Consider the following 21,344-nt stretch of genomic DNA (forward strand, 5'->3'; position numbering starts at 1 on the left):
AGTATTAATGGACATGACCCTTTCTCCGTCATGGCACATCGACGTCAACACGGCATGGCGCAAGTCACAAGTCGTTCCCAAACTCTGTCTGCCAGTGTCAAGTCGTCAAAATGCGTAAGTCCATTGTCCATTTTTCCTTTCGATTAGTATCAAACCAATCGGACACGGAAGACTCTTTTCTACTTCAATGCGCGGGAGTGTCAATTGTTGACATTACGCGTTGCGGGGATTTTTTTTGCTGAAATAGATCATTCAATCATTGTCCCATTTGTGGATTCGGTTAAATGTGTGTGACTCTGAACAATAAAGAGACGATCAACTGTATGCGTTTGTCTTGACTCGCACCTTGATTTGACTTACCGACTTTGAAGATCCTTTATTATCGTTCCAAAATTTGAGCAGAATGGAACAGTTCATCCACCTGGGCGATTACAAGAGTAAGTTTATATGCCCCCCAAAGAGACCATTGGGCACCATATATGCGATCTACGCCCACGGGAATCCCTCGAGCCCACTAATATCATTCTACCACAACCCCTACAGTTCAACCTCCGGCCGTTGCGAATTGGAATTTACAAAAGTACGCAAATCTGGGTTCTCGAGTCTGGTGTTTTTCGGTAATACGAAGTATAAGGTTGTGAGGAGAACATCAAATGTCGTCTGCTTCAGGGCTTCGAGTACAAAAAGAGCGCGAAGCAGGGGCTAAAAGGCTCGTCATTAATCTTGTGAAACTCGTATAAATGAATAACAATCCCACACCAAGTATGAAGAGACTGATAACCCAGGAAGTAAGTCGTCATTCCAACCGCGAACCCATGACTTGGCTCATTAGCTTACCCATAGGTTATCTGTGTTGTACAAGTACTTCGTACGACGTTCGAATTGTTGATCGGATGCCATTCATCCCCACCGTGGCCTGGATACAACTATCCGAGTGACCCCGGTCGCTTGAAAAATCGTTAAGGATATGCGAAGGAAAGATTTTGACCGTTGGATTTTTTTGAGTCGAGGGTAAAACAATGCTACGTATAAGCCTGAGCCAAACGAATTGAATGATGCTGCAAGGTTCAATTTAATCGAAACCACCGTTTCAGCATATCCATACCAGCACCCTAAATCAAATCTATCATGCAGAGCCAAGCAATGTCGGCGGCAAAGGGGTTCCCTCCTACACTCCCATTGCTCCAGGTGCAGACATAATCATCGATCACATATTCTTGATAACAACCTCACTAAATGTGCTTGTTAATGTTATTGTACTTAAACAAGAGAATATTAGATGCATGTTTTGGATGCTGCTACTTTGTAAATGCGAATCGGTTGAATTTAGTCATCCTCCTCAACATCTCCGAGTTCGAACATTCCGAAGCGATCTCTTTTAGCCCCGAGAACAGCTTCCTGAAGTTTTTTCACAACCTGTGGGTAAGACTGAAGGTACTTGCAACCTTTACGGTCAATGGAGGCAAGCCCTTCTCTGACGAGGTTGGCATTGATTGACCAATGAGGATCCTCAGCTGCTGCCGGATCCGAGGGGTCAATTAGGCGAAGGTGAAGTAAAGGACCCTCTCTCTGATCGATGTTAGCAACGAGTTTGCGCCCTTCGCATAATTGACGGAAGCGATCGACAGCTTCGGCGTGATATTCGCTCTTCTCACTCACGAGTTTGATGAAGCTTCAAAAGACGATAAGTTTTTCCACGGAATGTGTAAGTGGCATTCATACCTTAGCCTAGCATCTTGCGCTTGTCCAGGCAGAGACCGGAACTTAGGATCCAAGGGGCGAATATTGGAGAATGATATAGTATCGTGGTTTCCGTAGTCGATGAACATAACCTCGGCTTCCTTCTTGACGGACGAAGCACGACGAACTTTAGCTCGGTACCACGCTCCATCTGAAAATTTCGCTGATACAAGGTCACCACCTCTTGGAGCGAAGCCGGGTGGGATAGTCACGGCACCGCTGTGATGCAGGCTGAACTCTTTCATTAACTTCTCCAGGGAAGCGATACCTAACGTTCTGAGTTGACACCGAGACTGCAATCATAGGCACCCGACGTACCTTCTGTGTTGAGGACCTGGACAGAGAAGTTGAGGTCATTCTTTGTCCTCACATCACTGACGATGACGTCGAGGTACTCAGACTTGAGTGCTGCATCATTCTCCTCAGGCTGGGCTACTGCCTCCTTTTCCGCGTCCTCATCATAATTTTGCCAGATCTGCATGTGAATGGATAAAACATACTATAATGACGATGGAAACGGCTTACATGACGCTTTTCCTTTTTCGCTTCAGCCTGGATGATCAGGTATAAATGGATGTCCGGAGTATTGCAAAACGGACGTACCTCAGCATCGTATAGTTGGCGCGACCAAGACAAATTTTCTGCAGAGAACGAATGTATAGTGGCCAAACCTTCTCGGACAAGCTCTATGGCAGCATTCTCTGTTTTTTGAAAGTATAGGGCGCCAATAAATCCACCCGACTTATCCGTTGAGTCGACCTCGAACTCAACATCACGTTGCATGTATCTCCGCGTGGCAAACTCCAAGGACTCGTTTCCACACGGCTCAGTTTTCTCCGACGAGTTGCGTGCAGTGCGGGGTGCACGAATACCTTGTACGCGAAGCTTATCTGACTTGCTCACGTCTCATTCATTACTTTGACTCACCTCCAAGCACAAGTGTCAGAACCTGGTTATCCTTCGGGAGGAACAATCTTCAAATATTTAAAACATGATACCACTTTCTTCAGAACGGAACTCACTTAAATCGCGACCCAGCCGAAACGTAATCCACAATAGCTGGCATTCGACCCAGACGTTTGAAGCCACTCAGAAATGTGCTCGCGCGGTTGCTCGTCTAAAGAGGGGTTTGGAAGGAAGCGCTAGTCGAGATTGGTAGGCCTCACCTCCGATATGTTCAGCGGTTGCTTTGGAGCAGGGATTTCTTTTCCTGAGTGTATTCCACGGGTACCCGTTAGAGCGCTACGAGGACATTAGTGATCGATCAAAGTATTTGCTTGTGACACTTTACGCTTGCTCTGCGGTCATCAATTTGTCATAGTCTGGGGACCTATCTTCATCATCACGTTTATGACGAACAACCCCAGCCAACCCTTTCTCGATCAATTGTTCGGCAATATTTCTATCAGAGTGATCATATTTCTCATCGAGATCAATCAAAGCCAGGGACACACATACACATTATGTCCTCCGAAACGGATCGTCGCACATTCGCGCTCGTCGAAGTCGCCCTCACGTGGACGAACAAAGTCAATTGTGACTTTGACGTGTTTCCCGATCAATTTCTTCCGTAAGAACTCTCGCGCTTCTTGGGCGTAGAATGCTTGTCGGGGATCTGATAGTCTTCGGGAGGTCGTTTGTCAGGATGCAAATAGAATATATAAGAAACTCACTTTGGGCCGCGCGTCGAACTTAATTGCAAACGATGTTCTTTGTTGTCCTTGTCTACAACTGAGATCTGATCACCACTCCAAATGCGGACAACGGTGGCGTCAAAAGTTTTCGGCGCCCCACCACTGGTAGGCCCCGTAGATGACACGTTGGAAACAGGAATATTAGCATACAGGTTGATACGCTTCTCCTTTGCTATTTTCTCTGCTGCCCGTAGACGTTCCATACCTCCACCAGCAAGAATACCAGCATGCCAGTCAACAATGCGGGCCAAACCGGTCTGAACGAGTAACTCCGCAATATTTCCAGCAGGATGGAGGACTACATAAAATGAGGTAAGTTGTTGTATATTTCAGGAGACAACTCGTCTTTACTATTTCCAATGAAAACGGTTACCGCTGCAGGCACTGGAGGGTTGGGACCAGTTTGGAAGGGTGTTGCACCAGGCGTTGGAACCGACAAGATCTGAACACGAACCGGCCTCTGTAAAAGGCGGACTTCGACAAAGAATTTTGCCTTGGGAAAAGAATGAGTTTCTAATGTATGTGGACCGTTCAACATACGACCATTCAAACATACCTCTTCGCCCCATTTTTCAGAGGCCTCGCCTTGTTTCGATGAAGAGCGGGGGCAACGCACACCCGCTATTGTAATATTAGCGAACTGTTGATCACCACCGGGCAACAGAAGTCGAACTCGGAGGTTACTTCCATCTCGAACTTGCTCAACGATAGCTATATCCCGATCAACACAGACTGGTCGTAATTACGACAGGTTGGCTCTCACCGTCAACAGGCTTCCCCTTCCACTCTGCTAAGAAAGATTGTGGATCATCCGGCATTGTGTAATTAACTTGGCGAGCCTGATAGTCACTCGTTGAGGTCCACTAGTGTGCCTTCAGTCTGCTGAACACTCACTTGAGGGCCATGTGGATTCCACAGGCCTTTTCCGGCAGCCTTGGCCTCGGCTTCGAGATCCCTGCGTCCAAGGTCTTCCGGAGTTGGTTCCCTTTTACTCTCTTTGAGTTTAGCCCAGCCATTTTTTAATATTTCGGACGCAAGATCAACTCCATTGATTTCGGCTGTGGCAATATCGCGAGGAACATCATCATTTGAAGGGAGTGAGTGGATCGATGTGAAGGTGACATCTTTGCCAACCACCAGCGCCCGAAGGAACTCGCGTGACTCGTATGCCCATGGCTACGGACCATCGTATCAGCGGATTTGGGTGAATGTCCTATGAAGAACCCTACCTCGTCCTCCCTGGACTGTGTACCGAGTCTTGGAGCAACTAAATCGGCCAGATGGATGACGCTGACGACGAGGGTTTCAACCTGATTGATTCTTATGCGGGGTCAAGCTTACCGTTCCTTCGCAGGTTGTCCCTGAGGACCGGGACGTGCGCGAAGTACCAAAGAATCGCCAGAAATGACAGCTAAATTTATGAGATTAGACTCCGTGCCGATCGTCAATATGGAGAGAGATAAGTGATAACTACATTTGCAGACCTATACATGATGATCAAATTTGCACAAGTAAGGCACTGCGAACACGGACTTACCGCTTTCAGTGACATCGTTCGAAGCAAAAAGCAAGAAACAGTTTTTCGAATGCAACGTGTACAACAGCTTGCACTTTTTACAGTGTCATCGTGTAGGCGACGATTACCCTTTTGTCATGTGACCATAGGGTTCATTACGGCTCGACTCAGTAGCAAATACGATGCCAGAAGAACAAAAGAACAATTTCAACAAGTAAATCCGTCTCTATGTCTATAACATTAAGATAGCTCTAGTTAAATCTCCAGATGTATATTACAACGTCCCATAGTAACAGATAGGATGGCTACTCATTTAGTTCGAATCCGCATCAGTCTTTGACGAAGGGAATGTAGCCAGCGGCATAGTAGCGGGCTTTTGGACGCAAGGGTTACGGGATTAGGAGATGTCAATTGTAGCCACTCCTTAGGATTGGGAATATTACAGAGGATCCAGGGGTGATGCTAGCAGATTATACATTAGCTCGCAAACAGGCACAAGAGTCGTCGATACTCTCACTTTGAGATAAGACAATGAGCCACGACGGAGAGGATTTTTCTCCAACATTGAATCCAGGAGAGTGACAACAGCATATCCCTCGCTCGATATATCCTTCGGATGTCGGCCTCCAGTCACGATTCGGTCTGCAGCCATCGTCGAATCTACATCCCAATCCTGCGTACATATTTGATTGTATAGCATCCATTCGTTATGGTGGACATTATCATTGCCGGATGAGGGTGCATTGAATGGAGTATGTCCAAACAGGAAGCAATAGAAAGTAACACCGAGGGCCCATATGTCAAGCGCTTCGGTGATAGGTGGCCGAACCTTTGGCATGGCGATTTTTTCGTTCATAGTCAAAGATGAGCGGTTAGAACCCATTTCTGTCGTGTCCTGCTCAGAGTTGTCAAACCAAACGACTTCGGGTGCAAGGAAATTAGGTGTTCCCAGCGTCCTCTGCATGTCTGAGTCAGGGAATAGGGAAGCATCTTCAAGAGAAGGACGAGTATCGGATTGCATTAGTGAACGTCGAACATTGTAGTGAGAAACCCCAAAGTCGATAATTTTGACTGTTGTTCTTTCGGCGTTGTATAGTAAATTCATGGGCTTGATGTCGCGATGAATTATACCGAGTGAGTGCACTGTTGTGCAGCTTGGTCAGCAGAAAAGAGAAGCTATCCTAGGCTACGCACGGTATCCAAGGCCCAATAATACGTCCCTCATGATTCGCCTCGTCTGCTCAATACGGAGTAACGGCTGTTTACTCTCGTTGGCCCACTGCACCGGTCCTCCGGAGCAATATTCCATGACTGAATAAAAAAATGACATTCCTGTATCGACGAGAAGGCGCTAGGTTACGCACCCATAAATATTTTATCCTGCTGGGAATCATCTATTACCTCCATCAAGCGGACTATGTTGGGGTGGCGACATTTCTTCATAATTGCGATTTCTTTTCGGATGCTGTTCTCAGTGCTGTTCAGGGGACATGGCTTCTCCGATGCAGTTGACTCGTTCTGCTGGTAGTTCCGTCGGAGAAGTTTAATTTTGTCGCGGGGATTGCTGCGTTTGACTGCCTTGATGGCCTGGAGAGCATCAGGAAGGTGGTGGCTGCTTACACAACTAGAGGACGTACTACTTTCTGGTCTGGATCGTTGTCGACGTTGCATAAATACACCTCGCCATGACGTCCTTTGCCTATGCGACTGCTTTTCGTGTATTGATTGATTTTACGTTTGCCCTTGCCTGAAGTCCAGAGTTGCACGGTTATACGGACAGGTTCTTGGGGGTCGAAGGGCGAATCTCTTCCCGAACTAGTCTCCCGGACCTTGCAGGGCTGCGACATAGGCGAGTAGAATGAAGTGGAAGGAAGATTAGGAACAGGATAGGATAAATGTTACGACCGCATTCTATTCATGCTCACGAAAACCCTAACTGCTTGCCTTATTAGGTAACTCACATGCAGGGATATTTTTATTCGTGAAGTTAGAGGGAATACATGTACACCATGCCACTTCATTAACACTCATGCCACTTCTACATGACATATGAAACACATCACAAACTACTACTCCATTGCCAAACGATGCCGACAAGCAGGCCGGTCTACAATCTGCCACCGGTCACCTGTCATTCGCATTTACGATGAAGGTCAACGTTTCAACTTCGGAACGAGAGCATATGATGCCAAGTGCAGCATAATCAGAGCGTCCACCGTTGCGAGCGGGATGCACGCGTATCGAATAATTGGAGGAAGACATCAGTGCGACTGAATCTTGCCCGGAGCAACTTGACCTCTGGTTGGGTATCTCCCAAATCATCCATTGTACCGTATTTTGATCGCACCGGCCCTGTTACGGGCTTCAAGGGCTTAGAATAGGATCAGGGGCATGCTGAGTCTCATTGTCAAGTTAAATCACCTTTCCATTCCTCGGCTTCTTCGCGCTGTTCATAGTCGAGCACAAGCCGCTTCAATTGTTGCTGTTCAACCTTGTCTTGCATTTGAGCGCTGCGTGTGTGTATAGCCAGAGGAGAGGTGGTCGGTATAGCGAGTTGACGGGCCTACATGAATTGAGAAATGTCCTGTGTTATAGAAGACTGAGCGTTACTCACCAGCTGCTTGTTTCCGCGCTTCGTAACAATAGTAAAGTTCATCGTCCTACTACCTTCCACATCTTTGACAACCTCGTCCTCTTCGCCATCATCAACCGTTTTCTTTTTCCGAAGCGCTGGAGGAAGAACGGCGGAATCCCAGAGTGCCAGGGCCGTTCGCTTGTCGACCTTTCTCGATTCCCCTGAAGTATCAGTGACAAGTTTAGCCAACTCTTTTGCAAACTCTGTATCGGCCTCCTCAGAAGGCCCGAAGTACTCCTGATTGTTATTGCTCGTTGACAAAACAATTTCCTCGTCAGGAGATGGGGCACGTTCACCAACCTGTAGTGTTTCAGCGCGACTGCCTGAGATTTCAAGTAACACTCACTGGTGATTCGTGGCCTTCCTCATCCTCGTCCATAGCTTCATCTTCACCATCATCATCATTCGAACGCTTCTCGTCGTCATGGTCACTTTCCTCTCCACTTTCATCCGTATGTCCTGGATAACATGATCAGACATAGAAGTGCAGGAGGGCACGATCTACTAACCTGCGACTTGATAAGCTAAGTTATACATCTCATCCACGGCAATGGCTGCTTCTTCGAGATCCTTGGCCATTGCGAATTTAGGCCGCACCGCCTGTTGAAAAGAATTGACGAGGTGAGTTGAGCAACCATTAATGAGACGGAACATACCTCTAGGGAGTCGGACAGCATGAAGTCGACATCCATGGGAAGAGGTTGTTTGCAAAGAACATAGTACTTCACCAGAAATGAGAAAAACTTCGGACATAACATATTATGAAGCAGACCTGGAAGAAGGTCAGGAAGTTATCCAATTTCTTCTTCTGCGTTCCACGATCGAAGCACATTCCACAAGTATCCAGAAGCGCGCATACAAGTCTGACGCGGAAGAAATCATCCGGCATGTCCAATGCAACTGGTTGACCAGGTAACGGTCGTCCATCCGCTGTGAGCCAAGACTTAAGGTATGGCAAACTTCGGAATGACAGGGTGACTCACGATGCCCAAATGTAACAATCAACCACAGAGTATCAAAAATGATGCTGGAGCTGAACATGCGATAATTATAGAGCTCTCCCAAAAACTTGATTGTGGCTATTCTTTTTTGATTGGCGCTGTAGACATTTTGCTCGAGACCCCGCCTTATGTCTTCCAAGATCTGGTCGACGACGGAGATGGAGAAGGCTGGACGATAACGCTGCAAGTCATAAGTCAACATCGCTAGCAGGGAGATGCTACTGTATTTGATTTTCCAAGGCTTGGTAAAAACTTTGTGTAGAACCAACTTGACTTCTTCGTTATCCCAGTCCAGCTTCCGGATCAGCTTGAGGACCTTGTCTATCGTTCTTTTGGCAAGAACATCATAAACAAGATGGCGTATAAATAATTCTATGGAACTGCGATGCTTTTCTTGCTTGGGAGCACGTTCCGGGGGGTTGCACTAGGCCCAAACGAAGTCAGGTGAATTCGAGCTATTGCTGAAAAAACGCACCTGATAGTATGCATTCTCCAATAGAAGGATTTGGCGTTGGTCGAAGTGCTGTAGACTTTGCTTACGCCGCATTAATTCAAGCTAAGAAAAGGATCATCACAAATTCCAAGAAATTTAAACACCTAAAGATGCACCGACCATTGTGCCGAACCGTTCCGTTGTCTCTTCACTCCTCAACAAGAAGCGGCCACATCCCTCAAGTAACATGGCGATGTTATCTATGTTTGTACCGGTAAAATCATCCAGGCAAACTTTGAAGACATGAAGGATAACATGAGGTGGGACAACCCGAAATTTAGTAAGGTGAGAGAAAAAGGTTATATTCTTCGTGTTGGTCATTAGTATGGCAGGGGGCTAGAATAATAACCGAAACCTACCCTCATTCTGAGCTCTCCAAGCTCCTTTACTACATTTTTCTTTTTTTGAAGATAACGAAATTCATCCTCTAGCTAAAAGAATTTGAAATGGTCACTACTGTTAGAAGGTGAGGTATGTGAAGCACGTACAAGGGACAAGAGATCCGAACCAACGTCTGGCATGTATTTATTGAGAGTCGCGACTAATCTGGAATAATGTGGAAGAAGATCGACTCGATTTTTCGGGACTTGGCTCAGAGCCTATAGCGTGCTTTATGAGTTTCAATGAATCACAGCATGCAACACGTAAACAGAACCTTGACGAGACGCTTGCGCGCAGCCTTTGAGTTGAGAAAAGCAAAATCGATGGCCGCTTGATCTATAAGTGCACGATTAGTCGCGTCTTGAAGTCGAACGAGCAAGGCGGTCAAGAGTTGAGATGGTCCTTGTGGTGTAAGATGAGGCGAGAGTGGAGGCGAAGCTTTGGCTGAACCAGGAACGGGAGTACGAGCCCTGTACAATGTTCAGATGAAGCGACAAGAATTTCAACCGGTGTCACACATACTCATCTTCCTCCGCAGCAATCGAATCACCGGCAGGAGTACTGATCTCTGAAGACTGGTCACTTTGAAGCTTTTGTAATTCTTCCTCGAGCAGACGGAAATCCTCTTTTTCCTGTTGTATGCGTTGTTGTTCCTTATCCTTGTCACTATCATCTGCGACTTCATTCGAATTGTCGATTCCCAGCACACTGCTTGGGACGTAATCCTTTAAATCCGGGACATCCTCATAGAACCTGCGTTCTTCTTCGTCCTCCCACTTCCCTCCTACTACGGTAGTATCTTCCGAATCATTGAACATGGACCCATGCGTAGAGCCTATCTGTATCGATTCGGATTTATGCGATGCCCTAGGCAGATTGGGAAGGGGAAGGTACAAAAGCTCCGATAGCCTGGAATGAAGTTAAGAGGCTAGTCCCCATAAAGAAGACTGATGTTCACTTACGATTGGCAATTAGCGAGAAGCTTTTCATATCCTTTGGTCATCTTTTCATAAGCTTGTTGACGGTCTTCAAAAATCTCCCCAGAACGAATATATGCTTCATGGTTTCGCTTGTCTTGTTCTTGTAGGCGCTATAGAATAATTAGCGAAATCGTCGATGCATAGGTATGGAAACCTAGAGATACCTTGTGCTCCATGACCAGCTTCTTACAGACATTATCATAGTAACCCTCGCACATTCGTTTGAAGCGGTCACGAATGTCTAGTTCGACAAGTTCCTCTTCCTCGTTTAAGATGGGTGGAAAGTGTAAGGCATCGTCGCTAGCAGTGGATTGAGCGGCCGAAAGGGATCCAGGTTCAGCGGCAACAGGATTTTGTTTGAGGGTGGCTGGCGGCACGATACCAAGAAAAGGTCGAGAATATGATTTAAGAAAGGTGATGAGAAGGGGTAATGAGGATAGACTTGGGTCGTTTGAAAGCTTACAATCAAGGTGAGCAATATGAAATACCGAAACCACGCACCACCTACCAACTCTTTAATCGCCTTCATAATCCATTCCCCGCCACTTTTTTCTGGGCCGTCGCGTATGACACCGACTAATGCTAATTCTGAGCATATGCGAAGGACTGGGCGTTGCCGCAGTACGCGTGCACCATCCTCTTTTTCCTTTTGCTCTGCAGTCAGGCCACTGAGACTTGCCCTCGAAGGCGCGCCAATAGCGGTGGATAATAGAGATATTAGCACTGAAGTGAATTCTTTCGAAAAGCGACGGTGTAAGAGGGAGATGATCTGCATGAAAACGTAAGATTTATTCTTGCAGACAGATAGAGTCATACTTCAACAGCTCCCCATACATCCCTCTCGGTTTTACAACGAGCAATACCCTCAACGATTGCACCAGCTATTTCGTCAATGTATTTCTCGAGTGAGAGAGACTCGATATCCTTTATAATCTGATCTCTGTTTTCAGCAGCCATTGATTGACGAATGCGCTTGATCAGAGTCGTATGACGCTTGAGAGATGAATCGAGCCTCGAAAGCTCTTTACGCATCTGTCAGAGGGTGATATAATAGTAGAACAGGCGCAGGCGCATGCCTTGTTGACTGAAGTGGGTATTCAGCTCCTTGAACTTGACGCGCTTCTCGTATCGCGCTCTCTCATCGTCCATTTTGGAGTGGGCACCGTTCGACGGATCCATGACTGTAACGAAGGGAATGGACGAGGTGGCTTATTACGTAACTCAAGCTAAATCAGTTTCTTGCCATGCCGGCATAGGACATTGAATACCCCTTCATGGAGGATTTCGACGACTATTTCAACGATGATCTCGTGTTGGATGAAGCAGCACTCGCTATTTTGGACCAGGAGGAGCAGAAGTTCCTCTCCAGCGTGCGCCAACAGCCTACAGTCACCAAGAAACTGAAAACTCCCAGAGGATGGTCACCTGGAATTGGCAGTCGAGCACGGGAGGATGAGTTCGATGATCTTCCAGAAATTTCGGTCACTCTCGACGGAAAGTACGGATTCACCGATGTAGGCTCAGCTCCAGGACCTTCGGAACTGAGCCAGAAAAGGCGCCCGAACCTTCCTCAGCCTAATCTCAATCGACGCGTTGATGCTGCCCTGTCACGACCTAAATCGACTTCATCCACCAATGTGTACCCCGTTCAACGTCAATTGCCATCTAACTCCAACCCCCCTCCTCTCCAACGTTGCAGTATTGAAAGAAGTCCGTTCATCCAAAATCGGCCAACCGGATATCCTAATCAACCAGGCCCAGAAAAGCAGCTCCTTGAACTTCAAGCACAGCTCCAGGAACTCAAGAACGAAAACGCCAAGTTTCAAGATGCTCTAAGGGAAGCGACGGAAGTAAGGTACACAAAAGAGGGAGAAGTAGCAATCATGCGTAAAAGCATAGAGAAGGTATCTCAATTCAATCATAGCTGTCTGCTACTTTTGTGCTCACTTCACCCAGACAGCAGAGCTTCATACCGCAGAAATCGCTAAATTGAAAGCTGCGAGGGAGGAAGCGGACGCCAGGCAAAAGCGAATAGAGCGCCAAATGAAGGAAGAAACAGAAAGACTGAAAACTCAATTCATTTTCAAAGTAAGATTTATATCTTAATTTCGTCGGCGAGCAAAACAGAGCCTCCTTGCAGCAACAAGAGCTGGAAGCATCCCTTCGAAAACCTCCCATGTCTGCGCGTGCGGTGAGAGTGACGAGAAATATTCCTGAAACGCCCAGACGAGTCCCTAGCCAAATCACTGCATGGGCAACGAGCCAAGGAGGAGATAACACTCCCAGTAAAATTTCGCTCCTCGAACGAAGCCCTAGGAAAATGCGCGAAACTCGCAGATCCCCGGACACCAAAAGGACCGCAGCCTTGCCTGGATTTCAAAATGCTTTCATGACAACGCCCTTAAAAACTGGACCAATAGTTGCTGCTAAGTGGAAAGGGAAGGGTGTCGAACGAGAAGATCCCTTTGATGTTCATACGCAGGTTGCCTCACAAAGGGCTGCATCGTTCACTGCTTCCTCACTCTTTCACCAATCTATAGATAGCCCGGGCTCTACAGCCAATTCGAATGACGTCCCAAATGACATCAATCAAGTAGACGAGGATGGGGATGTTGTCATGCTTGAAGACGTTAGTGAAGGTCTAGCGACTGAGGTGGAAGCTATTGAACCCCTCAATCACAAGGTCGAGGTTGGTGCTGAGCACCCTTTTTTTCACAATGTCTTATCTTTCGACAGCTGTCTCGAGTCATTCTAATGCACGCACATATAAACGCGAATGAAGGCACTTTTCAGTTATTGACGAGTCTATCATTCTCTCAAAAGCTCTCAGACACCCAAGTCAGAGAGTGTACTCAAGCGTGTCAAGCAATCTTGGTCGCTTTGTCGAACCCCATGGATGGTTCAGATTATCCCGTTTGCGCCCTTCGAGTCACAAAATATCTTATTCTGATCTTGCAGTGTTTAGTGACAGCCGAACCTGTGAGCCTTCCTATTTCAACCTTTATTACCTCTACAGCGCGTTAACGGATCATCAGTGTTTTCCACTAATTGCTCTACTAAATCTAATCTCTTTCCTTGCATCTTCATTGCCAAATCTTGCCAGCTTCCTGTTATCTCATGACAAGGAGGGCAAAGGCTCTTTGCTATTGACCACTATATGTGATCTAGCCGAACGTCTAGCTACAAATTCTTCAACAGTCGCGAGAGACAGCACAAGAGAAATGTTATCCCTCCTAGAAAGTCTTTTATGCAGCATGCCCGACGAAGCGGTGTCTAGGTTAGTATCATCCATCGATGTTAATGAATTGGTTGATCACTGTTTCCTCGCCAAGGTTTCCCTTCACACCTAAAGAAATACATACCTTGATGGCCTTTCTAAGCGCCTCGCGACCACAAAAACTAGTTGAAGCTCTTAGCAGGGTATTAATGGTCCTCGCTACCCGTGAGAGCTTGTCTCACTGTGTTTGCTCTTGCAATGAATCATCTTTCAGATACCTCTGCCTACCCGCAGCTTTCAGTTCCAGTAGAAAATAACAATGGAGAATACCCTAAAGACTCTCCCCTCATCCACGGATTATGCATCTATCTATTGGAAAATCTAGACGGTGACCTCATACGCGTATGTTGTGATCCCGTTGTGACGACTTCCCGGTGAACTCATCGACCGCTCGTATATTTGATAGATCAACACTATTCACAGTAATCTCATCGGGTGCCTGACACAGGTATCCTTGGCACAGATTGAACATCTCGTTGAATCCGCTTTAGTGATACCCACTTTGGTCTACTTCGTCTGCTACTTGGCTACGAAATTATGGAACGCTGATGAGGGTTCTCTTTCCGCAACGCAAGCTCGCACGTGAGTTTTCTAAGATGATATCCATGTAATCATGACCCGGACGGTCCCTCACTGTCGATTGTTTTGTTCTGATAGTGCTATCCGCTCAATGAACCAGGGTCTATTCCTTCTACATAACCTCGTGCATGCATCCGAACCATCCATCCGTCTTCACGATAAATTACAGCATTCATCCCATCGTAATCTTAATAATCTTGTGCATATGTTTACCGTCAGCTTCGGTCAAATGAGTTACTCCGATCCACCTGATTGGATAGATGGAGAAAGTAAAGCAGAGCTAGAAGGTCTTGTGGGTACGTAACATATCTTCTTAGGTTTTCACCTTCACGACCATTCACAGAACCCGCTCGCGAGTTGTTGGATCTCGTGATGGACGGGCCTGAAAGTGATAGTGTTTGGATCGCATACCAAATGGAACCCGAAAACGACAGTGATGAGGATGAAGAAGAAATAGAAGCTCGACTGATGGAAGCAGAGATATGATATGCTGAAGTAAATAATTTTTTATTCCATTTTCTCCCTGATTATTTATTTTTTCAGGGTATAACCTACGTGTAATATCTCGTAAATCTGTTCCTAGGATATCAATTGCAAAAAATGGTTCCAATTGAAATACCCTCATAAGGACCGAGCTTTGGGGTGTGTGTTGAATGCTTCATCAGTTTCATACGAGATAGTCCACTTACATGATCCAAAATATTGCCCTCAAAAATGTTTGGCACCGTCTTAATGGTGCACTGGTTGTCGGTGGCGTTATCGTCACCTATTTTAAATCGTCCGAAAACTATGACCACGAATGACGTTTCAGAAACTGTGCTTACCCGAACAAGCAACTGCGTTCCCGGGGGAAGTTATGTGGACTTCTCCAGCAGGGTGCCCGTACCCCAAGAAACGGCCTGGTACAATAGGAATGATGTCTTTTTCATTGTTGATGCGCTTGAAGTTCGGGACCTGATTGAAAGACACTATCAGAAGTCTGTTCAAATTTACTAGAGGTTTCTTTCACGTTTGAGTTTACAAGACTGGCCCAAGCAGGATTGCCAACTCGTGGTGTCCCGTATGTGAAAGCTCTGATATTGGTTGAAGAGGGAAGGTTCTTCCTGAAGAATACCGCATCCAATTCAGCTAATGCACCGCCGAGTGAGTGACCAACCTGTTTTTATCATGCGTTACGTTGTTTCCCGACGGGAGATGAACCACTTACACATGTAACACTCTGGGTGTTATGGGCCGACATAAGCCTTCGCACCTCAGACAAGATCGGTGAAGCAGTCAAAGCGTGTTGATTTCTGAAACCATCATGGACCTGAACATCAGAGGAGACGCCAGGGAACAGTGAAGTATCCAGCGGATCCATCAGGATATTGACATCAGTCAAGACGGACAGGCTAAAGTAGGCTTTCAGCTACAGTAGCATCTCGAATCTTCGAAACATTGCTTACAACTTTGTAGGGTCAGTGCCCTCATGCCCCACGACGATAGTATCCTGAGAGGGCCAATATCCAACAAAGACTTTTCCGAAGATCAATACAGAACCAGGACCATCTATCCGTGAACACTTACATATCTGGATGGCATTACCATCACCACCGACCAGAGTAGGTTGAAAATCAGAAGTAGCATCACATGCCTCTATCGCAGTGGTTTCAAACCTTTTTCAGAGTGCGTGATGAAATTTAATCGCACCTCCACAGTTCCAGCCCACCAGACGGCTGGTAGGACAGTACGCTGCTCGGGCAAACTGCGTGAAAGGAGCAAAGCTGGAGAGTTCAGAGGCGGACAAAGGTGTCACAGCCCTCTGCTGCAATTGAACTGCAGGAGCAGCAATCGCTATGGCGGCAGCAGCAGCTAACACAAGAAAATACCCGACCATTTCTTGCTGTCGTCTTGACTCTTCGTCTGGTGGGCCATACTTAAATACTCAGGCCGTCCTGGAAGCCCATTCAACCCAGTCTTGTGAGTTGCCAACTCTCCATATGCCTCTCTATTCACTAATGGTTGCCTTCAAGGCCCTTCCTGATTGTGCACGCATGCTGGAAACGATAATGATGCTCATGAATATTATGACAATCACGGGATTTGAAACTTTGTATCGGTGTTCAAGCCAAGAACACTACTCCCACATGGGCAGTTCCAGGGGCTCCGAGGAAGTTTCTGGGCATGGAACCCCGTTTATGGCGAATATGTACATTTTCATTGTATCTATTGTTGCTCTCTTATGGCACGTGAAAAACGTGTACATGCGAAGCTAACACTTTCGAGGTGATATACCTAAAACAGAGAGATGGGCCTGATTGCCCTGATCATGAATTCAAACAAAGAAACTAGGAAGACTTCTCGGTGAGAGAAAAAATAAAGGTCTTGTGATTTTTTATCCTCTGGTCTTGATCTGTGATAAGGAGAAAATGGCATCGCGAAGGTTGAAACACAAATCGAGAACTTGGATTCTGGTTATTTCTCATCGCTGACATGAAGTGTATAGTAGATCCATCAGATATGAAGGCGAACGCTGCTACAATCTGATGAATGAGTTTAGAGATCACAAGCAATCGGTAACAGGGCGGTGTAAACTCTTGTAAACTTATGGCAACGTGTTCTTGCAGGCGTGATGTTTTAGTGATTATTCACGGCTGAATCCATGAATCTCCATCTGGGGGATAGCTTCGAAAAGGCGGAAATCGGCTTTAAGGAAAGTACATACCTATCATAATTCTGAGGGCGTTGGTGCGGCGCTCAGACCCCAAGAGGAATTGTGAAAATATCTCCGGTCATGGAAAAGAATATTTCGCACAAAATAGAATGCTGCCGGAACGATGAACCAATAAAGGCCTGTCTCGCTGTGCTGGGCGTTTGTTTGTCCCTATACACGAGGACAGGGAAATATATGGCCTTGGGATTCTAGAATGGGGTTGAGATAGCTGCCGTTAGTTTGAATTCTTCCTGGAAAAGGCAATCTCGCGCCAAACGCCACAATAGATTTCGGGATGACCTGACTGATCGAGCAACTATGTGCGGGGCCGTAATGAGGTGAACAATTACAAAGTGAGTCCATTACTTACGTAACTTCTAAATTAATACTCATCGCACCATCCAGCTGGCCATCTACTCTTCTCTTGGAGGACCAATCATTCTCTGGCACTTTCTCGTGTACTCCGCTTGAATCCGACAGAACTTTGCTATGAGTTCCAAACCCCCCTCCCTTCAAGGACGGCGCAATGCTGCGAAACAGCTGCCTCGCCTTCCTCTATCTGTGTTTACACCTCCCAACACAGGGACATCGGACAAGTTCCCTCTTCCGCCTAGCCCTAGTGCGGTCCATCCCAGCAAAGTTATTGATGCACACGTTGTCGGAGACCCTGAACTTGGAAAGTGGCAGAAAGAAATTGGCGAGATCCTTGGTAGCCGCATATATGGCGTAGTGCTTTCAGCATTACCTGACAAAATAAGCGCGGTCCCCAAAGAGTGAGTCAATCTTACTCAGTCTGTTGAATCTATCCTGAATTACGGAATTGAGCAACTCAGAATAGGAAATGTCAAGGTCGTATCTGCGACGATAAGCTTCAGCCCGGACGATATTGCGTCTGCATCAGCTGCGACAGAGGCGGCTAGCGAGTCCGCTGTGCCTGTTTCGTTTTCCACTGTTTTCACGCGGTCGACGCCCGAGAGTGTCGCTGCCTTGCAGCATGTTCTTGAAAAAGGGAGACCCGTAGACATTGAGATCTCGGTGGATGGATCACTTGGGGACCTTGAAGAGTTTCTGTTGCAAGCTACGAAAGACACGGAAAGCGCGAACATTCCCCCGGTCATATTATGTGAGTGGAGAGATTAAAGATCGGCACTTTTTGTCTAAAAACGTGTACAGCCAATATTTTGCCACCTCCTCACGATTTTGGGCTGCCGATTGTAAAGCTGATGAATAACCCAAGTTATCGCGCGTATCAGGAACAAACGGCCACACTTTCGCTCTTTCCGTTCGTTTATGTCAAGTACATACCGCCAGTGTGGGGAGTAGCCACACCATCAGCCCCCGAGCCGGGTGCAACAATAGAAAACTCAGGGGCAAAAGAACAGCGGGAATGGAAGCGGAGAATCAAGATGTACCGTGCGTGTGTGGTATTGTGTGAGAGTGATGATGTTGGTTCTGATGGTATTCTATTTTGCCAGTTGGGCCTAGTATTGAAGCGTTCGGATATGAACGAATCTTGTTTGGCTCGTCGTCTCCGCGTGCGTCGTCGGCGGCGTCGGTGGCTGGAGATTGGTACGCGGTTGCACGGGAGGCAATTGCTGAGATCGGGATGGAGCAGGAAGCGATGGACTGTGTATTTTCGGCAAACGCAGAAGCTGTGTATGGAAGAAAATGAATATATCGATTTCTTTGTTCGAATGACCATAAATGGAAGCTGGGCTGTTACATAAGCGCTGATGGAGTTGCCTGAACGAGACAAGCTGTGATCGACCAATCGAGGCGGAATCAACGATCGTGCGCGCTGGTGACGATCGCGCAGGCGTCGGCGCGGCGGGGGCAGCTGTGGGCCCATGGGGAGGCTTGTGGGCGCCGGTGTGCGGGCCACGGTGTGCGCGAGGGTGCCACGTGATGGGCTCGGCGTTGTGTCCACAGCGGGGAGTACCAGCTTGTGGGTCCTCGTCACAGCTGATAGCCTAACAAGGCATCGCCCTATTTAATCTCCCCTCTCCCTCATCCAACCCTTCCTTTCTTTTCCGTCCTCTCCTCTCAGGTCCATGTCCCCGTCCCCAAGCCTCGCAAAAGACAGAGCACCCAGGGAACCTACTGATTCGTCGTCAGTCCAGCCAACCCCCCTTCCCATTCCACTATCACTCACCTCCTCCACCCAGAAGCAGCAGGGAATCTAGCCCCGAGCGCGTGCGTCTCTCTTTTCTGCCCCCCATATCACCCCAACCCCCTTTCTAGGTCACATCGAGAAAGCCTCGATCTTTCTCTCCAGAGTCCGAATCTGGCGATTCTGCTGCGCCGCAGATTACCGTTCACGGTTCAAGTCCACCCCAAGAACTTCCGGTCATCCGCCAAGGACTCGCTTTCCGTTCTGCCAATATATCCACTTACGAGCCGTCCCAGAAATCAGGCGACGGTAACTTTCTTCCTGGTCAGGAAGTGCAGATGGCAGCTGAAGCAGCGCCTCCCTCAGCTCCGACTACTGTTGTTCCCCCCAATCCATTAGTGTCATCAGCCGGTTCTACTCCCGCTCCTCCAGCTTCGTCCTCCAACCCAGCCACCCCGTCGCCCCACCTGTCTGCGATGAGTACTCCCTCAGACAAGTCTGTGCCTCCAAAGGCTGTTAAGAAAGGACCCAAACCAATAACCAAAAAAACCAAACAGCCGGAGGATAACGCGTTCACCACGGGAAGATTCCGTCTGACCCAATACACTGGAACGCCTAATGAGGGCTTACCGCCCATTCCTGGCCAGCAGACTTATGCTTCCGTTTACAGGCCGCCACCCGTGCAACCCGTTGACGCGACTCCGCCTGGACCTACATCCGATCCCTCATCCTCTCCTGTTGCAGCCTCAACCGCAAATATACCAGGCGCTAGAATCGTGATGGCTGATAATTCACCTAAGACCACAAAAAGAAATTCTAAAATTCAACCCTTTCAGGCAACCCAAGAAGACCCTGCTGACACCAGCCCTTCCCAGTCTAGGATTCACCCGGCCTACACTAACCGCCCAACTGCTCCGCAACAGATCCAGATAACTACGTTGTCCCCACCATCCAAGACGACCCCTAGAGTGACTGTTTCTCAACCCACTCCTTCAGCACCGCCCGTCATGATGTCGCATTCTTCGGCGCCGCCACCTCCATATTATCGCAGGAGTCATGAACAAGCCTCTCAGCCTCGGCCTGATACATCCCGACCCCACCAACCATCCATCCAAATGGCGGAATCGCGTCATATAGAGGCTAGTATGGCTCCTCCACCACCTGATATATCTTTAATTCATACAAAGGGGAAAGAACGAGAGATGCCCGGACATCGTGTGTATTGGACTATATTTGCTGGTTGATCCATTCTCACGAAAGCCTGCTAGGCCAGCATCCCACCGAGATCTCTCGACCTCCTCGAGGAAATGTTCGTTTGGTTACTGCCTTGATCGAGGACAACAGGACAAACCCGCCCGATCACTTGTTGGCCGAGGTATATATTCGCTGTTGGAGTGGCAGCAGACCCGACGAGCTCTGGTGCGACGCAAAAGATCTAGTGAGTACAACAAATACAATTTATTTTTGTTTTTCGTTACCCGTCCATCACCCCGGCTCATACGGTTCTGTAGAGCGAGGAACTCCAGGCAAGTGCTTCCAGGATAGACGGTAAGTGTCCTTTCTTACCCGGTGGATTTATACTTTTCTCCGAAATTCTTCAGGCCCCGCCAAAGTCTTCACGCAACGCGGAGCTTATCGACAATGTTTTCTTCGGATAACTGCCGATCAGGAAGATAGATACAACTCCATGAACCTCGCTTTGGCTTCTGACAGGACCATTCCAATTTCCGTGGAATATGTAAGTACTGCTGTCGTCATGTTTATGCGGCGACTGATTGGCTGGGAAAACAGTGGGCCCCGCCCGCTGCACAAGTGAAGCAACCGGGCAGTACGAATGACTGGCGAATGTCTTGGCACACGTCGCCAACTTTGTCTCCAGCTCATACAACTTCCCAGCCTGCCCAGACTCCCCAACCTTCCTATTCACACCATCAACATTCAGCCCTGCCCCACCATCAGCCTCACGCTCAACCCTCGGCGCAGTCACATCATCCTTATTACGGTTCACAAGCTCATAACAATGATGGAAGACACGTCATGGAGGCTTCCAGAAAACGGTACATGGAGCACGGATCGCCGGATAGTGTCTCCGAACCTCCGTTGCGCCGACCGATATATGGAAGTCAGCCAAGCGGGCATGGCATTTATGAGGCACCCTCTGTTTCTCGTAATCCTTCTTCTGCCTACCCTCGCAAAAGGCATGTTGTGGACGTGTCGTCTCCTACGGACGATAACATGCAAGTCGA

The 21,344-nt window shown here is 47.6% G+C and overlaps 6 protein-coding genes across 6 annotated transcripts; 2 read left to right on the forward strand and 4 right to left on the reverse strand.

Moving 5' to 3' along the window:
- Nucleotides 1-1,258: 1,258 nt before the first annotated feature.
- AGABI2DRAFT_192704 (tudor-like protein) lies at nucleotides 1,259-5,040 on the reverse strand. Its single transcript, XM_006461109.1, has 19 exons — nucleotides 4,972-5,040; nucleotides 4,909-4,918; nucleotides 4,776-4,845; nucleotides 4,664-4,724; nucleotides 4,329-4,610; nucleotides 4,198-4,273; nucleotides 3,991-4,145; nucleotides 3,786-3,927; nucleotides 3,414-3,732; nucleotides 3,199-3,363; nucleotides 3,032-3,142; nucleotides 2,907-2,982; nucleotides 2,763-2,857; nucleotides 2,668-2,714; nucleotides 2,344-2,612; nucleotides 2,266-2,292; nucleotides 2,059-2,215; nucleotides 1,723-2,008; nucleotides 1,259-1,672 (listed from the first exon to the last, which is right to left on the reverse strand). The coding sequence occupies exons 1-19, from the start codon at nucleotides 4,984-4,986 to the stop codon at nucleotides 1,327-1,329; spliced, it is 2,709 nt and encodes a 902-aa protein (XP_006461172.1). The 5' UTR covers nucleotides 4,987-5,040; the 3' UTR covers nucleotides 1,259-1,326.
- A 108-nt stretch (nucleotides 5,041-5,148) lies between these two features.
- Nucleotides 5,149-6,836, reverse strand: AGABI2DRAFT_204748 (hypothetical protein). Its single transcript, XM_006461110.1, has 5 exons — nucleotides 6,588-6,836; nucleotides 6,315-6,537; nucleotides 6,145-6,261; nucleotides 5,468-6,093; nucleotides 5,149-5,412 (listed from the first exon to the last, which is right to left on the reverse strand). Exons 1-5 carry the CDS (start codon nucleotides 6,795-6,797, stop codon nucleotides 5,260-5,262), a joined length of 1,329 nt encoding a protein of 442 aa, XP_006461173.1. The 5' UTR covers nucleotides 6,798-6,836; the 3' UTR covers nucleotides 5,149-5,259.
- Nucleotides 6,837-7,153: 317 nt separating this feature from the next.
- AGABI2DRAFT_118092 (hypothetical protein) lies at nucleotides 7,154-11,589 on the reverse strand (the record flags this gene model as incomplete). The annotated part of the gene is made up of 19 exons (XM_006461111.1): nucleotides 7,154-7,302; nucleotides 7,372-7,513; nucleotides 7,565-7,885; nucleotides 7,932-8,044; nucleotides 8,095-8,185; nucleotides 8,242-8,307; nucleotides 8,358-8,515; nucleotides 8,569-9,010; nucleotides 9,062-9,142; nucleotides 9,200-9,385; nucleotides 9,439-9,510; nucleotides 9,568-9,678; nucleotides 9,735-9,930; nucleotides 9,983-10,369; nucleotides 10,423-10,550; nucleotides 10,605-10,898; nucleotides 10,949-11,209; nucleotides 11,257-11,462; nucleotides 11,526-11,589. 19 exons carry the CDS (start codon nucleotides 11,587-11,589, stop codon nucleotides 7,154-7,156), a joined length of 3,468 nt encoding a protein of 1,155 aa, XP_006461174.1.
- Nucleotides 11,590-11,714: 125 nt separating this feature from the next.
- AGABI2DRAFT_118093 (hypothetical protein) lies at nucleotides 11,715-14,782 on the forward strand (the record flags this gene model as incomplete). Its single annotated transcript, XM_006461112.1, has 10 exons — nucleotides 11,715-12,344; nucleotides 12,397-12,528; nucleotides 12,581-13,129; nucleotides 13,177-13,419; nucleotides 13,476-13,717; nucleotides 13,773-13,882; nucleotides 13,932-14,059; nucleotides 14,124-14,299; nucleotides 14,375-14,592; nucleotides 14,640-14,782. The coding sequence occupies 10 exons, from the start codon at nucleotides 11,715-11,717 to the stop codon at nucleotides 14,780-14,782; spliced, it is 2,571 nt and encodes an 856-aa protein (XP_006461175.1).
- A 3-nt stretch (nucleotides 14,783-14,785) lies between these two features.
- AGABI2DRAFT_178437 (hypothetical protein) lies at nucleotides 14,786-16,367 on the reverse strand. The gene is made up of 8 exons (XM_006461113.1): nucleotides 16,309-16,367; nucleotides 15,986-16,255; nucleotides 15,742-15,931; nucleotides 15,504-15,687; nucleotides 15,306-15,452; nucleotides 15,121-15,250; nucleotides 14,986-15,062; nucleotides 14,786-14,875 (listed from the first exon to the last, which is right to left on the reverse strand). Exons 2-8 carry the CDS (start codon nucleotides 16,170-16,172, stop codon nucleotides 14,828-14,830), a joined length of 963 nt encoding a protein of 320 aa, XP_006461176.1. The 5' UTR covers nucleotides 16,173-16,255; nucleotides 16,309-16,367; the 3' UTR covers nucleotides 14,786-14,827.
- Nucleotides 16,368-17,392: 1,025 nt separating this feature from the next.
- Nucleotides 17,393-18,687, forward strand: AGABI2DRAFT_192709 (hypothetical protein). The gene is made up of 4 exons (XM_006461114.1): nucleotides 17,393-17,761; nucleotides 17,822-18,111; nucleotides 18,162-18,401; nucleotides 18,464-18,687. Exons 1-4 carry the CDS (start codon nucleotides 17,478-17,480, stop codon nucleotides 18,658-18,660), a joined length of 1,011 nt encoding a protein of 336 aa, XP_006461177.1. The 5' UTR covers nucleotides 17,393-17,477; the 3' UTR covers nucleotides 18,661-18,687.
- The last annotated feature ends 2,657 nt before the right edge of the window (nucleotides 18,688-21,344 follow it).

Source organism: Agaricus bisporus, assembly GCF_000300575.1.
Source record: "Agaricus bisporus var. bisporus H97 unplaced genomic scaffold AGABI2scaffold_5, whole genome shotgun sequence".
Lineage (NCBI taxonomy): Eukaryota > Fungi > Basidiomycota > Agaricomycetes > Agaricales > Agaricaceae > Agaricus > Agaricus bisporus.